General features: G+C 33.6%; 1 protein-coding gene across 1 annotated transcript in view; it reads left to right on the top strand.

Annotated features, from left to right (window-relative positions):
* Nucleotides 1-24,287, top strand: part of LRBA (LPS responsive beige-like anchor protein) — a 762,114-nt gene that overhangs the window by 214,169 nt on the left and 523,658 nt on the right. The window contains exons 32-34 of the mRNA XM_040626351.1: nt 4,578-4,656; nt 6,332-6,465; nt 13,666-13,727. Of these exons, the coding sequence (XP_040482285.1) occupies nt 4,578-4,656; nt 6,332-6,465; nt 13,666-13,727 (275 nt within the window). The remainder of the gene's footprint in view (nt 1-4,577; nt 4,657-6,331; nt 6,466-13,665; nt 13,728-24,287) is intronic.

Raw genomic sequence — 24,287 nt, 5'->3', positions numbered from 1 at the left:
CTTTCCCTTTTGTTTTTAATAAGTGTTTTGTGGGAAAGTACTTTGAAATTATTTAAATATCCTGTTCCTCAGATTGTTAATTTATCATATCAGTATGGCCTTTTTGACTTCCTATTTTATTGGATGAGTTGTAGTCAGTTATTATCATTATTTATTTTTATGCTCAAAATGTCTCCAGTTTGGAGAGTGGTAGTCTCTTCAAGCTGGCTTCTGTGTTTTTGTGAACAATGGCCTATTATTCCTTGGGCATATCTTTGCTTTCTAAAAAACAAAACTAGATGTTTCAAGCTCATTGTGTACTTTTCTCCAGTAGACCTTGAATTGGTCATTTCTCTTTCTTAGTGAAGAATAGTATTTAGAAGCCAGATTTGGACATGAGGTGTTAGGCTATTTTTGCTCCCAAGTCCTCTCAGTGGACAGAACTAGGGACTATATTTGGATACGTGGTTGAGTGAGGGTATATATTTCATATATACTTTTATATATTACCTGTATTTAGTGAAACCGTGAATTCACACAAATGTCCTTAATTTCAAATCATTACCTCAAAGTTCTTTTTAGTTTTCTTTTCTGCTTAAATGCCCTCTTCACATTGTTTGATCTTTTATACCTTGCTGTGGGTCAGTGTAGCCCCCATCCCTGTGCAAATGCTTTCCGTGATCTATTCACGCTAACTGCTTGAGGCCTGACTAGTTTAAGAAGGTTTGGAAAAGAGGCCCCTTTTGCTCTTTAAACACAGTATTTTTCTGTTGTAATCATATTGGGAAAATAACTGATTTTACGTGTAACACAAGATTACAGATTCTCAGATGTAGATTCTCTCTTGGCTAACTCTCTTCCTGCCTTTAGGCTTTTGCTCGTAGGTCACCTTCCCTAAGTTTCACCTTGACCATCATATCTAAAGATGCAACCAGCTGTCACTAACCCCCACCCCATGCTTCCATTTCCCCTCAGTCTTCTCTATTATTTCCTATAGCACAACCACTTTCTAGCTTCCAACTTATTTATTATTTTTATTATTTATTGTCTGTCTTCCTCTACAAGGGCTGAACTTTTTGTTTATATAAGCACTGATATATCCCAAGCAACTAGAACAATACCTCGTCCTCTATTTGTTCTCAAAAGATAATTTTCAATAAATAAATGAGTGAATAAAGCTGCATGTTTATTTCAGTCCTCAGTGTTCACTCAGGAATCTGGTTTCTTTTAGGGGGGCCACGCAAATTAAGAATAAGAAAATCTTGGGGCACTTGGGTGGCTCAGTCAGTTAAGCGTATGACTCTTGATTTCCACTCAGGTCATGATCTCAGTGTTGTGAGATCAAGCCCCATGTCAGGCTCTGTGCTGGGCATGGAGCCTGCTTGGGAGTTTCTCTCTCCCCCCGCCCCTCCCCCAAGCCGCCCCCCCCCTTTAAAAAAAAAAGAACTCTATACTTTTAAGCCCAGTTAAATATACTGCCACATTTGGTGTCCTTTTGTAGTGAGGGGGGTGATAGAGATGGTCTCCTATGGGTTACACTTTTGGAACAGATCTTGGAGGTTCATCTTCACTACAAGTAAATCATTATACTTACACAGTATGTTGGAATTATGCAACTGTTTTTCCTCTGGGCCTCTAGTTTATGTGGTCTTGAGGTTGTAGACTGGCAAAATAAAGATCTTAGACAGTTACGCAGTTCTTCCTTACTTAGTCTTTTACCATATCCTCAGATTTGAATCTGTTGCTTTCTTGATTTCGTCCACTGTTTCCTCTTACAATTAGATCTCAACTATGTCTGACTACAATTGTTAAGATGCCTTTGATTATAAAACGTGTTGATGTGAGAAATGCTACCATGTGAAAAGATGTGCATTTTATCCTGATGAAACAGGTTATTATGGAAAAGAATTCTTACTTAGAGATTTCTTTAATTCTGACTCTTTTAAAATAATGTGATGATTTTTATCTTTCTCTTCCTGACTTCATCTAAAATCTCTATCAATGTGCTCTAACCAAAGACCGCCAGGAATAAATCTTTGGCTGAGTAAGTTAGTTCAGTGAGGGAGAATGCACACAATGGGGAAATTTGGGACATGTCAGTAATAGAATGTTAGAAATGATTTATTATGGGGTTTGAGCTTATATTAGGTGATTTTAGGGAGGGGTTAAGGCAGTGGGGCTTTCTTCTGAATTGGGTACTGTTTGGAAGCATGGGTAATTCTGTGATGAGATATCCTAATAAAGCTCATCTGGAAGCATGGAATTCTAAAGCTACAATTTGTAAAGAAGTCAGTCATTCATATTAGGATTTGAGATGTTTGACCATCTTTGTTACTTGGATGGAGTTCATGTTTTTGTCTGTTGGTACATGATTAAGTGGTGGTATTTTTTTGTGTTGATTCAGCATGATCGCAGCATGGCTTTGTCTGATGTTGATGTTTTATGAAATTGTTTATATTCAGCAAGAGAACACCAAGACCTAGTTGTGTGTTCTAAGCCAGCTCCTAACAACACTAGGCCTAATCAATATCACCAGGCCTAATCAATATTATCTGTTGTCAGAGGCTGCTTTTCTACCTTTTCAGCTGTTTCTATCTTCTTTATGTATGCTAGACGAGCATTTCTTCATCTATCTCTCCTTTATTTATCTTTCCACACCACTTTGTGGCCTTTTAGGTGCTTCCAGCATACCTATGCCTAAAGTTTTGAGAACAGATCAAAAGCATCAGACCTCTGATAGTGCATAGATTCCAGGATCTTTTGAGCCACTCTTCTCGTGTGTATCAGCTTTGCATATTCTTTGTTTCAGTATGTTTCCTGTCTTTTTTGGACTGCTCCTCTATAGAATTTTGATGGGGTTTCAGGATGTATTTACCCAAATACTAACTTGGCACCCATTTAAGATACTGCTTTCAGAAACTGGAAGTTTACTTAGTGAATTACAGCTGCAAGCAAGAAAGATGTGCATGTCTCCTGTATCTATAGACTCCAGGTTGTAAGGATATCATCCCAGTTGGAATCCAGTGACTCTTACAATCCCTGTGTCATAGAGGGACACTGTATGTGTTTATTCTTTTTCTTCCTAATATTGGCCTTAGAAAAAGCAAATGGCTGTTCTGTTTCCTTAGGTCCTACTCCTAGCTTAAATAGAATGATGTTCTATCCCATATATCCTAATTCTTAAACAGGAACTTTATTTTTCCCCTTTCTTGAGCTTTTAGAATTCCTTAAGCCTCAGTAAATTATCCTACCAGGTTAGTCTTCTAGATTCACTCTTTCAAGACTTGTCATAATATAAGTTGTTTTTGTTCCTATCTGTTCTTTTACTCTTCCAGCGTTACTTTTCTGGTGATTATTTTTCTCTTGCCAAGTAAACAGTTATCTGTTGAAAACAAAGATGATAATTCTTGTATAGGATAAAATAGTTTGAACATTTTGTAATATACGAGGATGAATTGGCCATTCAACAAAATATACAAGAGTATTTAAGGGTATCTGGAAGTATTCGTTGGAGAATAAAATAAGATCACATGGTAGAAATCAGTTTTACATGGTAGTTTGAACAAAGAGAGGGACATTAAAAAGTAGGAAATAGAGAAGTATATACCAGGTGGGAAGATTGACCTGTAAAATATGAGAGGTGGGAATGATTAAGGGAATACTTTCCGGAATTAACATACATTGAGGACCTTCTATTGTCAACTTCTCTAGGCTCTAGAAAGAGATGGATGAAAAAGATGAGGTCTCTGCTTTTAAAAAGATTAGTATAGTAGGGGCGCCTGGGTGGCGCAGTTGTTAAGCATCTGCCTATGGCTCAGGGCGTGATCCCAGCATTCTGGGTTCAAGCCCCGCATCAGACTCCTCGGCTGGTAGCCTGCTTCTTCCTCTCCCACTCCCCTTGCTCGTGTTCCCTCTCTCGCTGGCTGTCTCTCTCTCTGTCAAATAAATAAATAAAATCTTAAAAAAAAAAAAGATTAGTATAGTATGAAGAAAGATATTTTAAAAATCAATTGAAATATAGTATGACAAATGCACCAACAGGTTATCTTCTAATTACTTTGAGGCTACAAATGAGGGAGTATAACTTCTATTTGAATCATTTAAGAAAGGTTTCTCAGGTATTGACTGGGTTATGTTTGTTAGGCTAGACTCAGGCTGTAGCATAAGTTATTCTGTGACTGAATAAGGTCAGTTTTTATGGAAGTGGAGGTTTATGTGCTTGAGGCTAAATTTGGAATTAGCTGTTTATGCGTTTTGCTTCTATTTTAAAAAGTGTCTACTTCTAAATCTCTGTTGCCACTTGTTGGATAGAAGCAATCATGACTCCAGTTTAGTGAGGCAGAATTTAGTTTTCTATTACCTCTGCAGCTGATGGATCATAGGTTACTTGGTGTAATCATCAAACTTGTAACTAAGATTTACATATTAAATGATTAAAGAAAGACCTTGTTAATTGGTAGATTTTAATGTTATCCAAATTATAATGGGCATTTAAAAGTGCACTGTAATGTTTTTTGTTGACTTGGTATAAAGATAACTTCTTTATTTAAACCTTTATCAAACAGAAAATTCCTGTAAATGGTTATTTTATTTTATAGGTGGTAGATCATCTAATGCAAGATTGCCCTCGGTGCCAACAGTTGGCTCAGTTTCACAAGACCAAGTTTCAAATATGAGGTATTAAAGCTATTACTTGGATATTTGGATGTATTCCTTTTGATGACTCTTTGAACTGTCTAGTAACTTTCTTTTGTCTATTTCTTTTTTAAAAAACATATAAGTGACATTTAGAGGATTGAATGTTTTAGAAGTTCCTTTTTAAAGATTATGAGATGTAAAAGTTTATGAGAAGTGGCTATTGTGGTTAATAAGTGCTGCATGCAAAACAAATATTTAATTACACAGGTAGTAACTTATGACTTAGGTTTCATATGATTATAAACTGGAAATTTAGAATTCATTGTTTGTTTTCTAAAAAAATGCTAAAATAAGTTATAGCCAGGCAACCAAAGCCATAGTGAAACTGAATAGTAGGTGATTTTTACTGTCATTAACCTTTTTAAATTGGGCATGTGCATTTCAAATTCTGAGTTAGAATACTGGAATATTTTCTACCACTAGAGCCTTCATGGTCAGAATTCTTGATCCTCCTTCCACAACTGGAAAATCCATAGCACTCCACAGATATTGGCATGAGAGTGCTGTAAGTTTAATCTTGTAGTTGTGATATTATCCTGAGATGAGTCTCTATAAGTAGAGAGGAATAGTATTAAGGATAGTACCTAGGACGAGATGCTAATTGGCAGAAGAAATTTCCATCAGCTTAACAGTTGATAGTTTCAGTAGCAACTCTTGTTGGTATTAAGAAGTACTCCTTGTGTGAATAAATAGATAAGTAGTGGCTGTTTGTGTATATGTTTCGTTTATAAGTTAGGAACTAAAGCTCTGGATACCTCTGAATTTCCTGAAATGCAGGGGGCTTGTTTAACTCATTAAATATATACGTGTGTGTGTTTGTATATGTGTTTATGTGTGTATACATATGTGTATATGTGCATATGGTCACAGAGACTTATTAATGTGTAAATCGAGATCATTATAAATGTGCCAGTAAAGTATACTAATTCCAAATGAAAAGTTGTTCAGATTGCTTTAGAAAAAAATTCTTAGAGATAAAGATGTCAATGAAAAAAGGGTATAAACTAATTCAGTTTATGAATATTTATGGAGTCTATGCTGTATGCTGCAGCAGAGAACTTAGAAATGAAGACATAATTCTTGAACTGAAGGTGCTGATGGTTTATTAATAGACAAATTTTTTTCTCTTAAAGACTTTATTTATTTGAGAGAGAGCGCGAGAGAAAGAGAAAGAGAGTGTGTGGACTAGTTGGGGGAGGGGCGGAGGGAAAGGGAGAAGCAGAGTCCCCTTAAAGCAAGGAGCCCAATATAGGGCTCTATGCCAGGACCCTGAGATCATGACTTGAACCGAAGACAGGCGCTTAAACTGACTGAGCCACTCAGGCGCCCCATGAATAGACAAATTTGATAAGAATTTGGTAGAGTTTTTTTAGTTTATAATGGTGTTAAAAATCAAGTGCTCTCAGCTGACCCATTAAGATTTCCAATAAAAGCTGTGTTTAGAGTAGTTGTTTACCAGATTGTTTGTCAGGGTTGGGGATGGTAATATAGAACTTAATAATAAAGAGTATTCCAGCAGAATGATATGTATAGCAATAATGAGTCTTTATGTAATTTTTAATTTCTCATGAATTTTACATTGCTTTGGAAACTCATTTTAAAAACTGAAAGTTGTAAATTCTAATGAATAGTTCAGATAACATCTTTCCATCAGTATTACAGAGAGGCTTGAACATGCTTTGGAAAAGGCAGCTCCTCTTCTGCGAGAAATTTTTGTGGATTTTGCACCTTTTCTTTCTCGGACACTTTTGGGTAGTCATGGACAAGAACTGCTTATAGAAGGAACAAGTAAGTGATTTTTCTGTATGTCACTTTACAAATATTTATTTAAATTTATGTTTAAGTTTCAAGGTTAAAATTTAAACGGATAATATGAGATGCATGGAGTTTCATTGTTCTCAAGTATTTTCAGCCTTTGACAAGGTTTCTTACAGAGGCTGTATCTTTTGAAAAATATGTCTCATCTAATATTCTAATCTGATTTGGATTTTTAACGAGTGATTTGGAAGAAGCAGAAAAGTACGTACTGAACCAAAGAAGTATGACTTAGATTTCTTTTTTTAATGCATTAAAATGAACTGTGAGAATGGAGAATTGGAAAGATTAGTGTTATAGTAATTAGTGGGCATTTACCTGGGATTTTACTTGAACTTAAGATCCATAGAAACAATATTGTATTGCCACATATTAGGAAAATGAGGAATGTGTTATTAGTCTTTATTAGTAGAATTCTGTTTTATAAATAAGTAGAAGTTACAGTAGTACTCTATCCTGCTTATATCATACATAGATTCCTGGATCATTTATAGGTAGTATACTTTGAGATGGTGTCAAAGTAGAGAGCATGCAGAGTTGGTTTTGAGTGGATTGGAAACCATGCTGTTTATAGAATGAATGAGAAGTATTCGGACTTTTTTTTTTTTTTTTAATATGGGGCACTTGGCATGTAAGTGAATGTTTCCTAATATTAGAATGGGTGACTCAGCCAAGTGCTATCTCTGACAGCAGATATCAGTTCAACAAAGAATAGCTTTTCAAACAATTCTAGTTAAGAGCTTAATAAACTGACTTCAAAATACTAATCTTCATCCTTATAACTAGAATTTTTTAAGGATAGGCTAGAAGACTTTCATCAGTGATAATATAGAATTGATTTTTTTTATTTACAAGTATTTGGACTAGAAGTTTGCTAAATCTGGCTTGTCTGTGTCCGTGGTTGATGGATAAAACACTTTGATTCTCCTAAAGGTGAAAAATCATAGAAAAATGTAATTATTTATACTCTGGTCTCTTTAAATATCAGTTTACACCTTTAGTTATAAATTTTTTTAGTAACAGTCACAAGATGATCTCTTGAACAATTTCTTAAAACTTGTAAAAAACCACTTTTTTTTTAATAAAGATTTTATTCATTTATTTGATAGAGAGACACAGCAAGAGGGAACACAAGCAGGGGGAGTGGGAGAGGGAGAAGCAGGCCTCCAGCTGAGCAGGGAGCCCGACGTGGGGCTCGATCCCAGGACCCTGGGATCATGACCTGAGCCGAAGGCAGACGCTTAACAAGTGAGCCACCCAGGTGCCCCCAAAAAACCACTCTTTTTGTAGAAATAAGAATATGGAAATGCAAGGTAGAGGTAGTTCAATAGTTTAAGATACTCTTTATCTTAGCATTAATTGAGGGATATCAGCACTTTGTAAGTAATAAGCTTTAGTTGAAATAGGGATTTCATTATCATCTGTGCTATAGGTATATATGGAGTTGGTGATGAGTGATCTCATTTCCACAGAGGGAAAAAGTAGCATTGAATTTATTTGAAGAAATTCAGGTTTTAGAAATATTTAATTAATTTGGGGTAGAAATTTACTTCATCTGCTGAAGGATATAACTTATTAGGCTATGCATAGACAATTAGATCTAATGAAGTAATAAAATTTGAAAAATAGTGAATAGAAAAATTGAAGGACTTCTCCCTAATCTATACTTCACATTTTAAGTGTTTATTTTTTAAAGTGGTGGGACAACTTATGAACTATATTTCCTTATTGTAAAATGAATTATTAATTACAGCTTTTTGGTGTAGCAAAACATTGTTGTTTTTTATTTGGTCTTTGAGTTTTATAATAGATCCAACAAGATACTCAGAAGTACTAAACTTGCCAATTCTAGATCCTTGAACAAAATTGAATTTAGAATCAGTTTCTTACTGGTACGTTCTGCTAAACTGATAACAAGGAAGATGATGCACTCTTACTTACCTATAAACCTGAGCAGTGCCTACGCATTGGACTGTATTCATAAAATTAGCAAAAGAAATCTAGGAGTTTTATGCTTAATATGTATGTATTTTAAGTTGTGAGGAATGTTCTGGGTAGTCGTTTTTGTGCATTGTAAAACAAAGCTTTGAGTAGAACTGTTCACAGCATGGTACTGTACAAAAAGCACTAGACTCAAGACAGGAGACCCTGGTTTTAATCCTGCCTTTGTAAGTCAGTAGTTGTATGCCTAGACACTGGAAAATTTATTACTTCTACATTTTTTTAAATGATTTTTTTTTATTAAAAAAAATTTAAATATGTTAAATATTTATGGAGTAGAAAATGAAATAACCATGAACTTATAACCGACTCGCAAACCATCTTTGTTTTTGCTATAGTTGTTTGTTATATCTACCTACCTTTATTTTGCTTTAGTACTTAATTCCAGACATTATGTCGTTTTACCTTTAAATAATTAGTAATCCATGTAAAAAAGGATATTTTCTTACATAATCATAATTGCTGTGATTACACCTAATATTGATAATGGCTCTATGTCATATAATACTCAGTTCATATTCATCTTTATTTAGGTGTCTTTTTATAAATCATTTTCTTCTCATTAATATACAAACAAAAGCAGTTTATTGCATTTGGTTATATCTTTTTTTTTTTTTTTAAAGATTTTATTTGTTTATTTGACAGAGAGAGACAACGAGAGAGGGAACACAAGTAAGGGGAATGTGAGAGGGAGAAGCAGGCTTCCTGCCCAGCAGGGAGTCCGATGGCGGGGCTCGATCCCAGGATCCTGGGATCATGACCTGAGCCAAAGGCAGACGCTTAATGTCTGGGCCACCCAGGCGCCCCTGGTTGTATCTTTTAAGTCTTTATTAATATCAAATAGTTTCTCCGTATTTTCCCTCTGTTTTCGTGCTATTGGCTTGTTGAAGAAATCTGGTTGGTTGTTCTGTAGAATGTTACTATTTTGGCACTCTGTGGCCATTGTTTCCTGATGATGTCATTTAATGGTTTCTCTGTCCCATTTATTTTCTGATGGCTTGAGATTAGATTTAAAAGTTTAATTAGAGGTCACACTCCCTATTACATCTTGCCTAGAACCACATATTTTCTGATTGTCTCAATTTTAGTGATATTAACCCTCTCTTTCAACCTTTTGTAAGGATTGATATTTTATTACTTTTGTTTATTTGAAGAGGTCTTTCAAAAACAAAGAGAAAATTACTTAAAAAAATAAAAATTATTCTATCTTACAATTACTATATGTAAGTTCATTGGACATGTTTTTATAAATCTAAGATTCATTATAGGGTCTTTGTGATCTTAATTTTCCTATACCTTAAAACATTTTGCTATTTCACAATTATTTATCTGTTTTTCCTACTACAGTAAGGACTATAAAATAATGAGAAGACAAGAATACTGGAATTGCCCCTAGAATTATGATACAATAAGAAAATAAATCCTCACTCTTGGATCACCCTCAGTTTTTACTGCATTTCCCAAGTACTGGATCATATTTTAAGAAGATAGAAATTTGTTTTCTCAGTGGGAATAAAAACTGGTATTTGGGGAGGGCAAAAACATTTTGGGTATTGAATGATTTCTCACTCTCCAATGGGCCACAGTACATCGATACAGTATATCTTTAGTATTAAAATTTCATGGAGGGTGCAGTTAAGGAAAAAATAGTCTGAAATGGCTTCCTAGTGGGGAGCAATAATGAAAAAAAAAAGGTTGAGAAATATCAGTGTAATCGATGTAAAAGAAATCTGTGGATACCATCTTTGTGGTCTTATTTTCAGCTTTCATTGAAGTTAATTAAGAATTCAGAATTGTTTATTTTCTGCCCTTAATGATAAGGTGAAAAAATTGACAGAAGACATTTTGCAATTATTAGACCATCTGAGGATGAATTTAAAAAGAGAGAGAGCAGCACGCATAAATTTTATCAAACTCAAGAATTCATTAGTGCACAGTATATTTCTGTGGACAAAAAGGAAATTAATTTTCTTAGTATGTCATTCATTAGAAAGGACTTCATTGTACAAAATTTATGCAATGTTTTTTGACAAGAACATGGAACATCTTATTTTGCTAAAAAGGCTTGTGACATGTTCTTCCATGGCTTTGATAGTTACACACCACAATTTACTCGGTGCAGTTTCTAAGTGAATAAAAAAGGCAAGTGTGTTTCATGAGAGTTATTGGAAGGAAAAGCTCATGTAGAAATGAAAAAAAATCAGTGGATTGATCATTCTAAATGGTGTTTGAAAGTCTAAAGAAGAAAATATTTTATAATTCTGGATCAAAGAAGATGGCTGTCATCTTTTCAACAAAATTTTGAATGATTCAGCTTTTCCAAAGTACTGCATTTGATGATGCAGAAAAAGAACCAAAATTAATGATAAGCTGGAACCTATTAGAAGTTTATTTGAAATTTGGAATTAGTATTTACAAGGTGGATATCATGTTTATACATTGATGAGGAGCAGTTAGTTGTATCCAAAGGGCCTTGCTCATTTAGGATATATACAAATACCTTTAAAACCAGAGAAATATAGAATAAGAATTTGAGTTCATTATGCTTAAATTATTATTAAAACTTCTAATAATGTTTGTAATCATCTCTTTTTATATAAACTAAGTTGACTTAAAAATACATATTTTTAAAAAGGCTTCTTACATTCCATATGGCAAGTGGTCATGCCTATTTTTCATGGTCTGCTTGAAAGTTTAGACAGATCAATGGGTTTAGATGTTATGTTGCTAGCTTAAAATCTGGTAAGTCATTTAATATTTCTGAATTTAGCAGTAAGGAAAAGCAGTGATAATGGAGATGGGGTGAATAGTCTTGGGTGAAGAAATTATAATTGTCTTTGGTCATGAAACTCCAGAAGAGTATAAAACTCTTGGCTTTTGTATTCTGAGTTTATCTTTTTTGAAGAGACTAAAATTGCATATCTTTGAAAAACAAACCAAAAATAAAACCAAGCAAAATGAACCCTACCATTATTCTGAGAAGCTTTTAGGGAAATTGGATTAGGAGCGTATTCAGATCTCTGAGGCTACAGTACCTTGTTTGCTTTCTGCTGACTGGGGCAATAATTGGATGTGTGTGTGTATAAACGAAATTAATATTTCTACAACAACTTAGAACTTCACTCTAAGTATTGTTTTAGGGCCTTCCTTTGGATAATTCTTAGAATCTGAAGACAGATTTATTGGTTTACAATTCATTTCTTCCTTTTCACACCTGCAACTGGTGTCACCCAAGGGCGAGAGAGAGAGAGAGAGAGAGAAAGAGAGAGAGAGAGAGATGATTAAGTTGTGCAGCCTGATACCAAGTCCTTTATTGGTGATATTTCTTATTTGTTTGTGCCCAAGGTTATATATTTTTGTTTACAGTATTAAATACCCTTTAGACATGGAGCTTATTATTAGAGATCTAATATAGGTCTTTTTTGTCCTCTAAAGCCCTTTCTCATTTAAAATCCACCTTGGCCCTCCTCCCCATCCTTTACAAATCTACAAAATCCCCTTCCAAAAAAACACATGAATTGTTCTAATCAAACTGTGAATGTTATTTATTTTACTATCATTGAAAACTCAACTCATTGGTCATTGAGTTCTAACTTTGGATGGCCCATGCCTTTTTTGTCATTATTGTTCTTTTTCTGAGTGGATAAAAAAGGCTGAGCCAGATCAGAGCCCAGTGTTTTGCCATTAAAGAATTCTGGTTTCTCTAGAATAGAGCAGTTAGGAATAATGACCTAAGTGAAGAAAGATCTGAGTTTATTTTTTGTAAGTTGAAGTATATGGAACTTCCTGGTTGTTTACAATTTTATGTAAAGTGACAAGGTTTTGGACCAGCAGAGGGCTGCACCAGCAATGAGATGGACTATTCCTATGCCCTTCCTTTTGGCGTTGGTATTAGCCTGCAGAGCTATGTTCATTTCAGCGCTACAGAAACCATAATTTAGTCTAGTTAATGACCTGCTTTCTTAATGCAACATGTATATGCTCTGTATCTAATTTTGATGCTAGTGATCACACTATTAGCATCATTATTTCTATATTATACATTTTTCAGACATTGAGAAAAATCATTCTTTTTTAAAAAGTGAAGGGGGAACAACCTATTAAACGTGAATGCTATTTATAAGGCTACAGAATGGCAGTGTGTGCCATCAATAGGTATGAGGTAGCATGAATAAAAGAGGTAAGGAAAAAGAACTGCAGAGCTAGAAGATTAAAGAAAGAGAATAGGATGGGATGGGATGCGTGCAAGAGCTTTCATGGGAAGAAAGAAAGAAGATAATTTTGTAGGGTGTGTAAGGGGCCACCGGGAATTATTTTAGTTGCTACACCCTAGATTCTAAACTTGTGTTTGCTTAGAGAAATATAGAATGAAAAATTACAATTTTTCTGATTATTAGTAATGTAATTTAGTAATTTAGTGCTTTTAATTATGGGCATTGCTTTTTTAACATACTGATTATGAAGTGTTCTTTGAATGAACTTTTTACGATTTTGTTGGTAACCATAACTAAGGAAGTCTTCAGATATGTATTAATTGTTTAGAAGTTCCTTCCTTAGATATTCTTGGTGAACACAAATAAAACAGAAAAGAGAAAATGTAAATGAATTTATTTATAAGAAATCAAGAATATATAACAGAACGCTTGCACTTCTGTTAAGGTTTAGTGTGAGGTCACAGGTCAAGGTACTAATAAGAGTGTTTGGGATGTCTGCTGCCATGAAACAAAATGGAAACTTGATTGATAGCTAGAGGGTTGAAGGGAGAGAGTGTGGTGGAGAAAGCAAAGGTCAGGGAGCCATTTCCCTTCTCTGCATGTATAACAATCAGCTCTCTCCAAAACAAAATGTAGATGATATTGATCAATATGGCATATGTTGTGCACATTTCTCAGTATTGTGAAATGTCATTATATATGGAGTTCTCATGTTTTAGTACATTGAATACTGAGATGAAATAGTTTAGTTTACAAATGAAATCGTGGTAGTTTTGATACCAAGTTTAAAGTAATTGCAGAGTACTTTGTTTACTCATATGATCAAATATGTGTGGGTTTGGTTCTTAGCAAGATGTTAAATTTTGTTTTAAAAACCAGTTTGGATAAAGTTGTATAACAGATCCTTCATACTTATTTTTTACTTTGTAATTTTTCTTTTAAATTCTCTTTAAAATAGGTCTGGTTTGCATGAAGTCTAGTAGTTCGGTTGTGGAATTGGTTATGCTACTGTGTTCTCAGGTGAGTAACAGGAATAAATGTTGGATTAAAAGTAAATTCTTACATGAATTTATTTTACAAGGAAGTTATAATTGTTTTAGTAGAAATTTTTGCTCTAATAGCGTTTAAGCTCGCAGTTTTAAAAATAATTTTATTTGTATTGCACAAGGATTACTTCTTGTCTTTGATACTAGCAGATAATTTTGTAGTGAGTGCTGAGAGAGAACAGATGAATGAGAAACAGGTTTTTAGAATCACATTAAAAATGATCTTGAGGTGGCTAAAATTTTTTGCTGCATATATTAAGGTTATAGAAACAGATTTATTTCTGTACCTTGTGGAGTGCCACTCTGACTCCCCTAGGAATAATGAGTTTACTTCCCTTTTGTGTAGAGGTTATAAAATGAGTGATAAATAATTGTGAATTCTTGTCATTGCTAATTATTTTTGACATACAGAGTAGATTTGGGAAAACATCAACAAAAATATGGCAGCCATCATAATAAGGTGTAGTAAATAAATTCCTAAAGCAAAATTGCTTTCAATATTCAGAAATTTTATACCTCACGTGGTAAACTTTAATGATTTTTAGAAAACTTAGTAAAAATCATGTATCTTGTGATGGTTTTTCTTTCCTGTTTTGCAGTTAAACATGAGTATTTTTATTGAGAGTTTTCTTTGTAGTCTTTTAAACATGATATTTTGCTGGTAGTAAATTCCCCTACTTAAAACTTTAAAATAGTCTTTTTTAATAGGAAGGGTATTGGTTTAGAGGTCAAGGGTTCTGACCCATTTCAAAACCTTTGACCTTCATTTACAGCTCTTGTGGTTTACTTGCCTGACGAATAAGGATAATGCAAAATTAATGTTTCTTTGCATCAATTTATTCATTTTAGCACCTATATTGCCAAATTTATTTAGACTGTGCTGATGGACATTTCATGAATACAAATTAAAGAATCATAGAAGGTGTGAAAAATCAATACTATGCATTGTCAATAAAATGCAATAAGAACAATTACTTCTAGAGATTACACCTAATGGATTTTTATAATGAACTTGTGAGGAGTAGTTATGTTTCTAGTAAGCTTATTATCCTTAGATTTAGCAAGAATCATGTTTTTATAATTTAATCATCTCCTTTAGAAAATTCCATTCCTTTAAAAGCTTAATGTAGAAAATTTTTCATTAATTTGATTTGAAATAATTGCTTGTTTATTTCTTGGATCCGAATTACCATATGCCATTCTTAACCCAATACAAAATTACCCTTACTTTTAAGAAGTATTTGCTTACCATTTTGGATATTTCTTTACAAAGTATGACATTGTTTATACAGATATAATTGTTTCAAAGGTGAATTTTGATAACACTGTTCCACTTTTTAGTTCAGAAGAATTGAATATATTCTTGATACATCAGAGCTGTTTCAGATAGTATGTTACATAGTTGAATGTTAGATGCTAAAAAGATGAAGAATGACATGTTTTAATGCACCTATTTATCATGTATGTCACACTGCTGTTTAATACTAATCCAATCAAATGGGATATGAAGATCACTTAGTGGAGTAAGTTACATAAATCAGATATTCTCAAGATTTTTGTTTGAATAAAATCAAATACATTATTGGTTATTTGAAGTCCTTACAATTTTTTATGAGTTCTTCAAAAGTTCCATGGCATCTCTATAAGATGTAGCACAGTGTGAAAAATGATGTGAAAAATGAAGCCAGAATTAGCTCCAGATGTATACAGATTGTTCCGGGGTGATAATTACATTTTTCACTTTGAATTTTCCTAATTCAAAGAGGTCAGATTGGCAATCACAAAAGTGATTTATTTTGTTAAGAAGTGAACTGTCTTTTTCTACATGAAAGCTTGAGATATGATATTGAATTTGAAGTCGACATTTTGCAGATACTGGGTGGGGATGGCTTGAGTTTGATTGATAATTTTTTTTTAGTCTGAGATAGGGTGGGAAGTGAAAAGCTAGCATATTGCTAAAATTTTAATTAATTTTTTAAGGGGAGATGGAGAGGATTGAGTGCCAAAGATCGAAAGATCAGGTCAAAAACTCCTTTTTAATCACATAAGTAATGGGATATGCTTATGAACTTAACATCTGCAAATTTGATTTAAAACTTTACAAATTAGTTGGTGTTAATTTCATGACAATCAGCCATGTTCTGATTATTTTCTTTGAATCCATTCAGAACTTACTTTCTTTTTGCATTCTTTTTAACAAGGTGTTTGAATTAGCCACATTTTATTACAAAAGAAAGATTAGGGCCTAAATTTAAGAAATGTGGAAATGATCACATTTGGTTTGCTGTCGTTAAGACCAAACAGATCACACTATATATTTTCTTGAAGCTTCAACTAGGATTATATTTTTCAATATTCACTTATTCACTATTAGGTTGATTAGACACCATTTCGTATTTTATCTCATTTACATTTTAACATTGTTAAGGCAAAAATCCTATTATTTAGAGTAGAAAAGTTTTCTTAACATACTCAGCATTACATTTTTGAGTAAAGTTAAATACTGAAGATTTGTTAAATTAGGTTTATTCATATATTGAATCCCATGTAAAATAATTCAAGAGCTACTTAATCTTCAAAGCTTGATTTAAATTTTTTTTACTTCTTTAAAATAAGATTGTATACATTTTTCAGGAAACTGTGTACTCTCTGATGCATAGAAAAAAAATTGAACAGACTCTCATTTATATTTCATATTTAATTTTTCACAAGCATGTAACTTATTTGTGCCTGGTATTTGTTGTATATGTGTATAAACCTTGTGGAAATCTATATGAATTTAAAGAAAATGCTAAATATTTCAAGTAATATTATTCTAGCATTGTGTTAGTGTTTGTATCATGCTCATTTGACATTAATATCATTTTTGAAAGAATTGACATTGCATTCAAGGCCACTTTATAAAAGCGTTGCTTTGCTCATCCTAATTCAGTCTGACATACATTCCAATAACACTACCTCCCTTCTTGGATTTAAAGCTAAATTTATGACTGTGCATTGTGAAGTGCATCATTTAAAAATGGTTTCAACCCAAAACATCTAATAAATAAATAATGTGTATGGCTACTCAGTAGTAGACTTTCTAGACTAGAAATCATTCCATCGGATACTCAACAGTCTACTATCGGAGAGGGCTGTCAGATAAATCTTATGGTAGCTGCATTCATGTCCTGTAAATCACATATTATTGTCTGAGCGTTCTGCCAGGTCATCTATTCTTTTCCCATTTATCAGAAATGCATAGAGTATATAGAAAAACTAGAAGCACCATGTAGTCTGGCCTAGCATCCTGTCCGAGTAATTAATTAGCAGCAAAACTTAATTTAAAATACTGTTAGTCTGATATTTCTTTAAAATTTTTTTTATCAGAATATGTAGATTGTTCCTATTTTGGAAATATTTTTTTTCACATGACGGTTATAAGATAACGTTTGGTCTTTTAGATTCAGGTGTTTCTTTCTATACCCCTGAATTATGAATTTAAAAATTCTAATATGATTTTTATGATTCTTTTATTTCAGTTTTATGTTTGGATTTTTGCTACTTGAGGTTTTTTTTCCCTGAATCTTTATAGTAAAATTTTTCTCCCTTCTTCAGTGTCTTATAATTTTTTTTCTAAATCTAGTTTTCTTCTTCTTTTTTTTTTTAAAAGATTATTTATTTATTTATTTGACAAAGACACAGCCAGCGAGAGAGGGAACATAAGCAGGGGGAGTGGGAGAGGAAGAAGCAGGCTCCCAGCAGAGCAAGGAGCCCGATGCGGGGCTCGATCCCAGGACTCTGGGATCACGCCCTGGGCTGAAGGCAGATGCTTAACAACTGAGCCAACCAGGCACCCTAGTTTTCTTCTCCTTTTTAAGTTTATCTCTTCTAAATATGTGACATTAATGTTACTGCTCTTGACTTTTTATTTCATGAACTTTTCCTTTTTGTAGTTGTGATGAGTATTTTGAGTAAAGTAGATAATTGAAACAAACCAAGGTGGGGACAGGAGAAGAAAAGCAAACCAGCTCTGTACCATGTAATGAAAGTGTCCTTCATTATTAGGTCTTGCTTAACTGCTTGACCTTATTTCTTACCACTTTATTTTTATAATCTCACGCTCAATTTATATGTTCTCAAACTATGCCGAACTATTTAGTTACCCAAATTGTGCCATCATAATTTTATCTTTTAGCATGTGCCTTTTCTTTCCCTAAAATTTCCCTCCTTCAAATTTGGTGACTCTAATTGTTGACTTCTTTTCATCCTTCAGAACTCAGCTTAATTGTCTCTTCACAGATCATCATATCTATCTTTGGTATCTTTGGTTGGTATCTTTTTGCTTATCCTCATTCTAGCATTCCTCATAGAATGTACCACCAATTTTAGGTATACCTGTAACCCTTGTTACTTTTTTACTGTCAGCTTCCCCGTCTGTACTCAAGGCCCTGTGAAGGTAACAACTCTTTCTGTTTTGCCTGGTAAAGTATACGTGGTACTCAACACAGTCCCTGGCACATCATGGCTGCTTAGTGAATTTTTATAGATAAAATAATCCAGCTTCCAGCTACACAGCAGTCTTTCTGGAAATGGAAAGCTTTCTTTGACTTCTTTTTGCCCCAGGCTTCTAAGTCTAGTGTTCATTCAGAGCTCTCATTGCCTGTTATATCTTTCATTGTTTAAGTTGCCTGTGGTTTTTATTTCTCTCCCATCGGACTATAAGTTTCTTGAAGACAAGCACTCTATTTTGTTATCTCCAAAATCCAGCATAATTACTATCCAACTAAATATTTATATAATTGTGTAATTAATAATTGAATGGTAACAATGGTCACAAGTCACAAGCCTTTTTGGTCTTTTTCATTATGAAATATGCCCATACTTCTTGCATATTATTAGATGTGTATTAAGTGTTCATTTTTATTTTCTGCTATCTTGTCCTAACCCAGTTCTGTAGTCGTGTTCATTTATAAATAGGGTCTTTGTTTTTTCATTGTCCTTTAGCTTAGTCAGTTTTACCTCTTTTTAAAAAAATCAACATGTTGAAGTATAATTTATGTACTGTATATATGCACATATTTTAAATTTACAGTTTGATGAATTTTGACATATACACAACGATGTAATAACCATTTCAGTCTAGAAAGTTCCTTGTACCTCTTTGCAATCATTCTCTATCCCTGTTTTCTCAAGTTGCTACTGATTTGCTTCTGTTACGGTGATTGAGTTTTACTCATTGTAGAATTTAAACAGAGATTTACTTCTTTTAAATGTGGTGCTTGGATACTCAGAGTGTGCTGTATTTAGGGTACACTTAAACTTTTTTCATTTAAATTCACTATCCAGTGTTAAAGTGATGTGGGTTTTTTTTTTTTAAAGAAATAATTGAGCTAGTTAAACAAAAGGTTATCTTTTTGCCAGCCACAGAATAGGAATTTTGAGTATTATAAGTTGCTTATTGGAAATGACTTCTTAACGTATGCGTTTTTTTTCCTATAAGGAAATTCTGCAGTATGGAGCTTTTATACAGCAGTGTGATGAGGCCATTGACTATAGTTTTAGGATGTTTTGTTTTTAGGGTCTATCAGGTTCAATTCAAATGTTATCTATTCTACAGAGCTTGCTTGCTTGCTTTCTTGCTAGCTTGATTTATTTACTTATCTTTATAGTTTCTTACTTAACTTCCATTTAGTTAACATAGAGTGTAATATGAATTTTAGGAGTACAGGACAGTGATTGAACACTTCATACATCATGGGTGCTCATCACAAGTATACTCCTTAATCCCCATCACCTATTTAACCCATCCCACCCCATCTCCCCTCTGGTCACCATCAGTTTGTTCTCTATAGTTAAGATTCTGTTTCTTGGTTTGCCTCTCTCTCTTTTCCCCTTCCTTCACTCGTTTTTTTTTTTTCCCTTAAATTCCACATATGAGTGAAATCATGTGGTATTTGTCTTTCTCTGACTTATTTTGCTTAGCATAATACTCTCTAGCTTCATCCACGTTGTTACAAATGGCAAGATTTCATTCTTTTTTATGACTGAGTAATATCCCATCACACACACACACACACACACACACACACAGACACACACACCTCCCACATCTTTATCCATTCATCAGTCGGTAGACATTTGGAATCTTTTCATAATTTGGTTATTGTAGATGGTGCTTCTATAAACATTGGAGTGTGTGTATCCTTTTGAATAAATATTTTTGTATTCTTTTGGGTAAATACCTAGTAATACAATTGCAGGATCGTATGGTAGTTCTATTTTTTGTTTTTTGAGGAACCTCCATACTGTTTTCCCGAGTGGCTGCACCAGTTTGCATTGCCACTAGGAGTGTAGGAAGGTTCCCCTTTTTTCTATATCCTTACTAACAGTTGTTGTTTCTTGTGTTGTTGAGGTTAGCCATTCTGACAAGTGTGAGGTGATACCTCAGTGTAGTTTTGATTTGCATTTCCTTGGTGATGAGTGATGTTAAACATCTTTTCATGTGTCTGTTGGCTATCTGTATGTCTTCTTTGGAGAAATGTCTATTCATGTCTTCTGTGCAATTTTTAATTGGATTATTTATTTTTTGAGTGTTGAGTTGTATAAGTTCTTTATATATTTTGGATACTAACTCTTTATCAGATATGTCATTTGCAAATATCTTCTCCCATTTTGTAGGTTGCCTTTTAGTTCTGTTGATTGTTTCCTTCACTGTGTAAAAGCTTTTTATTTTGATGAAGTCCTAATAGTCTGTTTTTGCTTTTATTTCCCTGGCCTCATGAGACATATCTAGAAAGAGGTTGCTACAGCTGATGTCAAAGAACTTATTGCCTGTGTTCTCCTCTAGGATTTTTATGGTTTCAGGTCTCACATTTAGGTCTTTAATCCATTTTGAATTTATTTTTGTGTTTGGTGTTAAGAAAGTGGTCCAGTTTCATTCTTTTGCATATTGCTATCCAGCTTTTCCAGTACTATTTGTTGAAGAGACTGTCTTTTTTGCATTGAATATTCTTTCCCACTTTATTGAAGATTAATTTAACATGTAGTTGTGCATTCCTCTCTGGGTTTTCTATTCTGTTTCATTGATCTCTGTGTCTGTTTTTGCGCCAGTACCATACTGTTTTGATCACTACAGCTTTGTAATATAACTTGAAGCCTGGAATTGTGATGTCTCCAGCTTTGTTTTTCTTTTTCAAGTTGCTTTGGTTATTTGGGGTCTTTTCTGTTTCCACACATATTTTAGTATTGTTTATTCTAGCTCTTTGAAAAATGCTGTTGGTATTTTATTAGGGATTGCATTAAGTCTATAGATTGTTTTGGGTAGTATAAACATTTTAACAGTATTTCTTCTTCTAATCCATGACCATGGAATGTTTTTCCATTTCTTTGTGTCTTCTTTCAATTTCTTTCATCAGTATTATATAGTTTTCAGAGTATAGGTCTTTCACTTCTTTGGTTAGGTTTATTCCTAGGTATCTTATTGTATTTGGTGCATTTGTAAATGGGATGGATTCCTTAATTTCTTTTTCTGCTGTTTCATTATTGGTGTGTAGAAATGCCACAGATTTCTGTACGTTGATTTTGTATCCTGGACTTTACTGAATTCGTGTATCAGTTCTAGCAGTTTTTTAAAGGTGAAGTCTTTTGGGTTTTCTATGTAGACTATCATGCCATCAGCAAATAATGAAAGTTTTACTTCTTCCTTGATGATTTGAATGCCTTTTATTTCTTTTTGTTGTCTGATTGCTGTGGCTAGGACTTCCAGTACTATGTTGAGTAAAAGTGGTGAGAGTGGACATCCCTGTCTTGTTCCTCACAGTAGAGGAAAAGCTTTCAGTTTTTCCCCATCGAGTATGATATTAGCTGTGGGTTTTTCATTATGACTTTTATTATGTTGAGATATGTTCCCTCTAACCCTACTTTGTTGAGTGTTTTTATCATGAATGGGTGTTGCACTTTGTTAAATTTTTTTTTTTTTGCATCTATTGAAACGATCTTGTGGTTCTTATTTCTTTTATCAATGTGATGTATCGCACTGATTGATTTGTGAATACTCAACTACTCTCACAACCCAGGAGATTCCCACTTGGTCGTGCTGAATGATTTTTTTTTTTGATATATTGTTGGTTTGGTTTGCTAGTATTTTATTGAGGATTTTTATATCTGTGTTCATCAAGGATGTTGCTCTGAAGTTCCTCTTTTTTCGTGGTGTCTTTATTTGGTTTTGGTATTGGCGTGATACTGGCCTCATAGAATGAATTTGCAAGTTTTCCTTACTTTTTTATTTTTTGGAATTGAGAAGAATAGGTATTAACTCTTCTTTAAATGTTAGTATAATTTGCCTTTGTAGCATTCTGGTCCTAGGCGATTGTTTTTTGATTACTGATTCAATTTTTTTGCTGGTTATCGGTCTGTTCAAGTTTCCTATTTCTTCTTGACTCAGTTTTGGTAATTTATGTGTTTTTAGGAATTTATCCATTTCTTCAAGGTTGTCTAATTTGTTGGCATATAGTTTTTCATAATGTTCTATTACTATTGTTTGTATTTCTGTGATGTTGCTTGTTATTTCTCCTTTCTTATTTGTGATTTTATTTATTTGGGTCCTTTGTGTTTTCTTTTGGTGAGTTTGGCTAGAAGATTATCAATTTTATTTTTTTCAGAGAACCAGCTCCTGGTTTCGTTGATCTGTTCTATTGTTTTTTAGTTTCTAGACTATTTATTTCTATTCTAATCTTTATTATTTCCTTCCTTCTGCTGGCTTTAGGCATTGTTTGTTCTTGTTCTAGCTCTTGTAGGTGTAAGGTTAGGTTGTTTATATTAGATTTTTCTTGCCTTCTGAGGTAGGCCTGCATTGCTATGTACTTCCCCCTCAGTACCACTTTTGCTGCATTCCGAAGGTTTTGGACTGCTGCGTTTTCATTTGTATTTGTTTCTGTGTATTTTTAAATTTCTTCTTGGATTTTCTGGTTGACCCATTCATTTTTTAGGTAGCACATTGTCTCACCTCCATGTATTTGTGGTCTTTCCAGATTTTTTCTTGTGGTTGACTTCTAGCTTCACAGCATTGTGGTCTAAAAAGGTGCATGATATGACTTCAGTCTTTTTGTATTGTTGAGTTCTATTTTGTGACCTGGTGTGTGTTCTATTTTGGAGAATGTTCCATGTGCACTTGAAAGGAATATGTATCCTGCTGTTTTAGTTTGGAATGTTCTGAATATGTCTGTTAAGTCCATATGGTCCATTGTGTTGTTCAGAGCCATTGTTTCCTTGTTGTGTTTTTGTTTAGATGATCTGTCGATTGATGTACATGGGGTGTTAATGTCCCCTACTATTATTGTATTATCAATTAGTTCCTTTATATTTATTATTAAATGTTTTGTATATTTGTGGGCTCTCATGTTGTGTGCATAAATAGTTAAGATTATTATATCTTCTTGTTGCATTGTCCTCTTTATTATTGTGCCCTTCTTTGTCTCTCATTATAGTCTTTGTTTTAAAGTCTGGTTTTCTGATACATGTATTGTTACACTTGCTTTCTTTTGACCTCCATTTGCACGATAGATGTTTTTCCATCCCCTCACTTTCAATCTGCAGGTGTCCTTTAGTTTATAATGAGGCTCTTTGGAAGGCACATAGATAGGTCTTCTATTTTTATCCATTCTGACACCCTATGTCTTTTGATTGGAGCATTTAGTCCATTAACATTCAAAGTAATTATGGATAGATTTATTGCCATTTTATTGTTTTGTGGTTGTTTCTGCAGATTTGCTCTGATCCTTTCTTGTCTTTGTCTCTTTCATATTTTGCTGATTTTCTTTAGTGATATGTTTGTTTTCTTTCTCCTTATTCTTTACATGTTTATTAGTGGTTTTTAATATATGGTTACCATTAGGTTTGTATATATTAAATAGTAGTCTATATTAAGTTGATTGATGTTCATGTTTGAACCCATTCTTTTCTAATCTCCCCATGTTTTAGAAATGTTATTATATTTTGTATCCTTTTTGTGTGTGTGTGAGTTCCTTGACTGATTTTTACAGAGATGTTCATTTGTACAACTGCTTTTGTGTTTCCTGCCTTTATAGTGTTGTTTTTGTTTTCTCCTTTCCAGTCATATTTCTTGCAGTGCTGGTTTAGTGGTCACAAACTCCTTTAATTTTTGTTTTTCTGGGAAATTGTTATCTCTCCTATTGTTCTGAATGATTGCCTTGCTAGATAGAGTATTGTTGGCTGCAGATTTTTCCATTTAGCACATAGCATATATCATGCCACTCCCATCTGGCTTGTCAGGTTTCGGGTGAAAAATCTCCAGCTTGTTTCCCCTTGTAAGTAAGGACTTCTTTTGTTTTGCTACTCTTAAGATTTTTTTCTTTATCACTATATTTTGCAAATTTAATTACAGTATGTCTTAGTGTTAGCCTGTTTTGTTGATTTTGATGGGAATTCACTGTGCCTCCTAGACCTGGATGTCTGTTTCCTTTCCCAGATTAGGGAAGTTTTCAGCTATTATTTCTTCAAATTTTCTGCCCCCTTTTCTCTCTCTTCTTCTTTT

The sequence above is a fragment of the Ursus maritimus genome, unplaced genomic scaffold (assembly GCF_017311325.1).
Source record: "Ursus maritimus isolate PB19 unplaced genomic scaffold, ASM1731132v1 scaffold_11, whole genome shotgun sequence".
Classification (NCBI taxonomy): domain Eukaryota; kingdom Metazoa; phylum Chordata; class Mammalia; order Carnivora; family Ursidae; genus Ursus; species Ursus maritimus.
The sequence above is the reverse complement of the archived record's forward strand: the minus strand, read 5'-3'. Positions and strand labels throughout refer to the sequence as shown.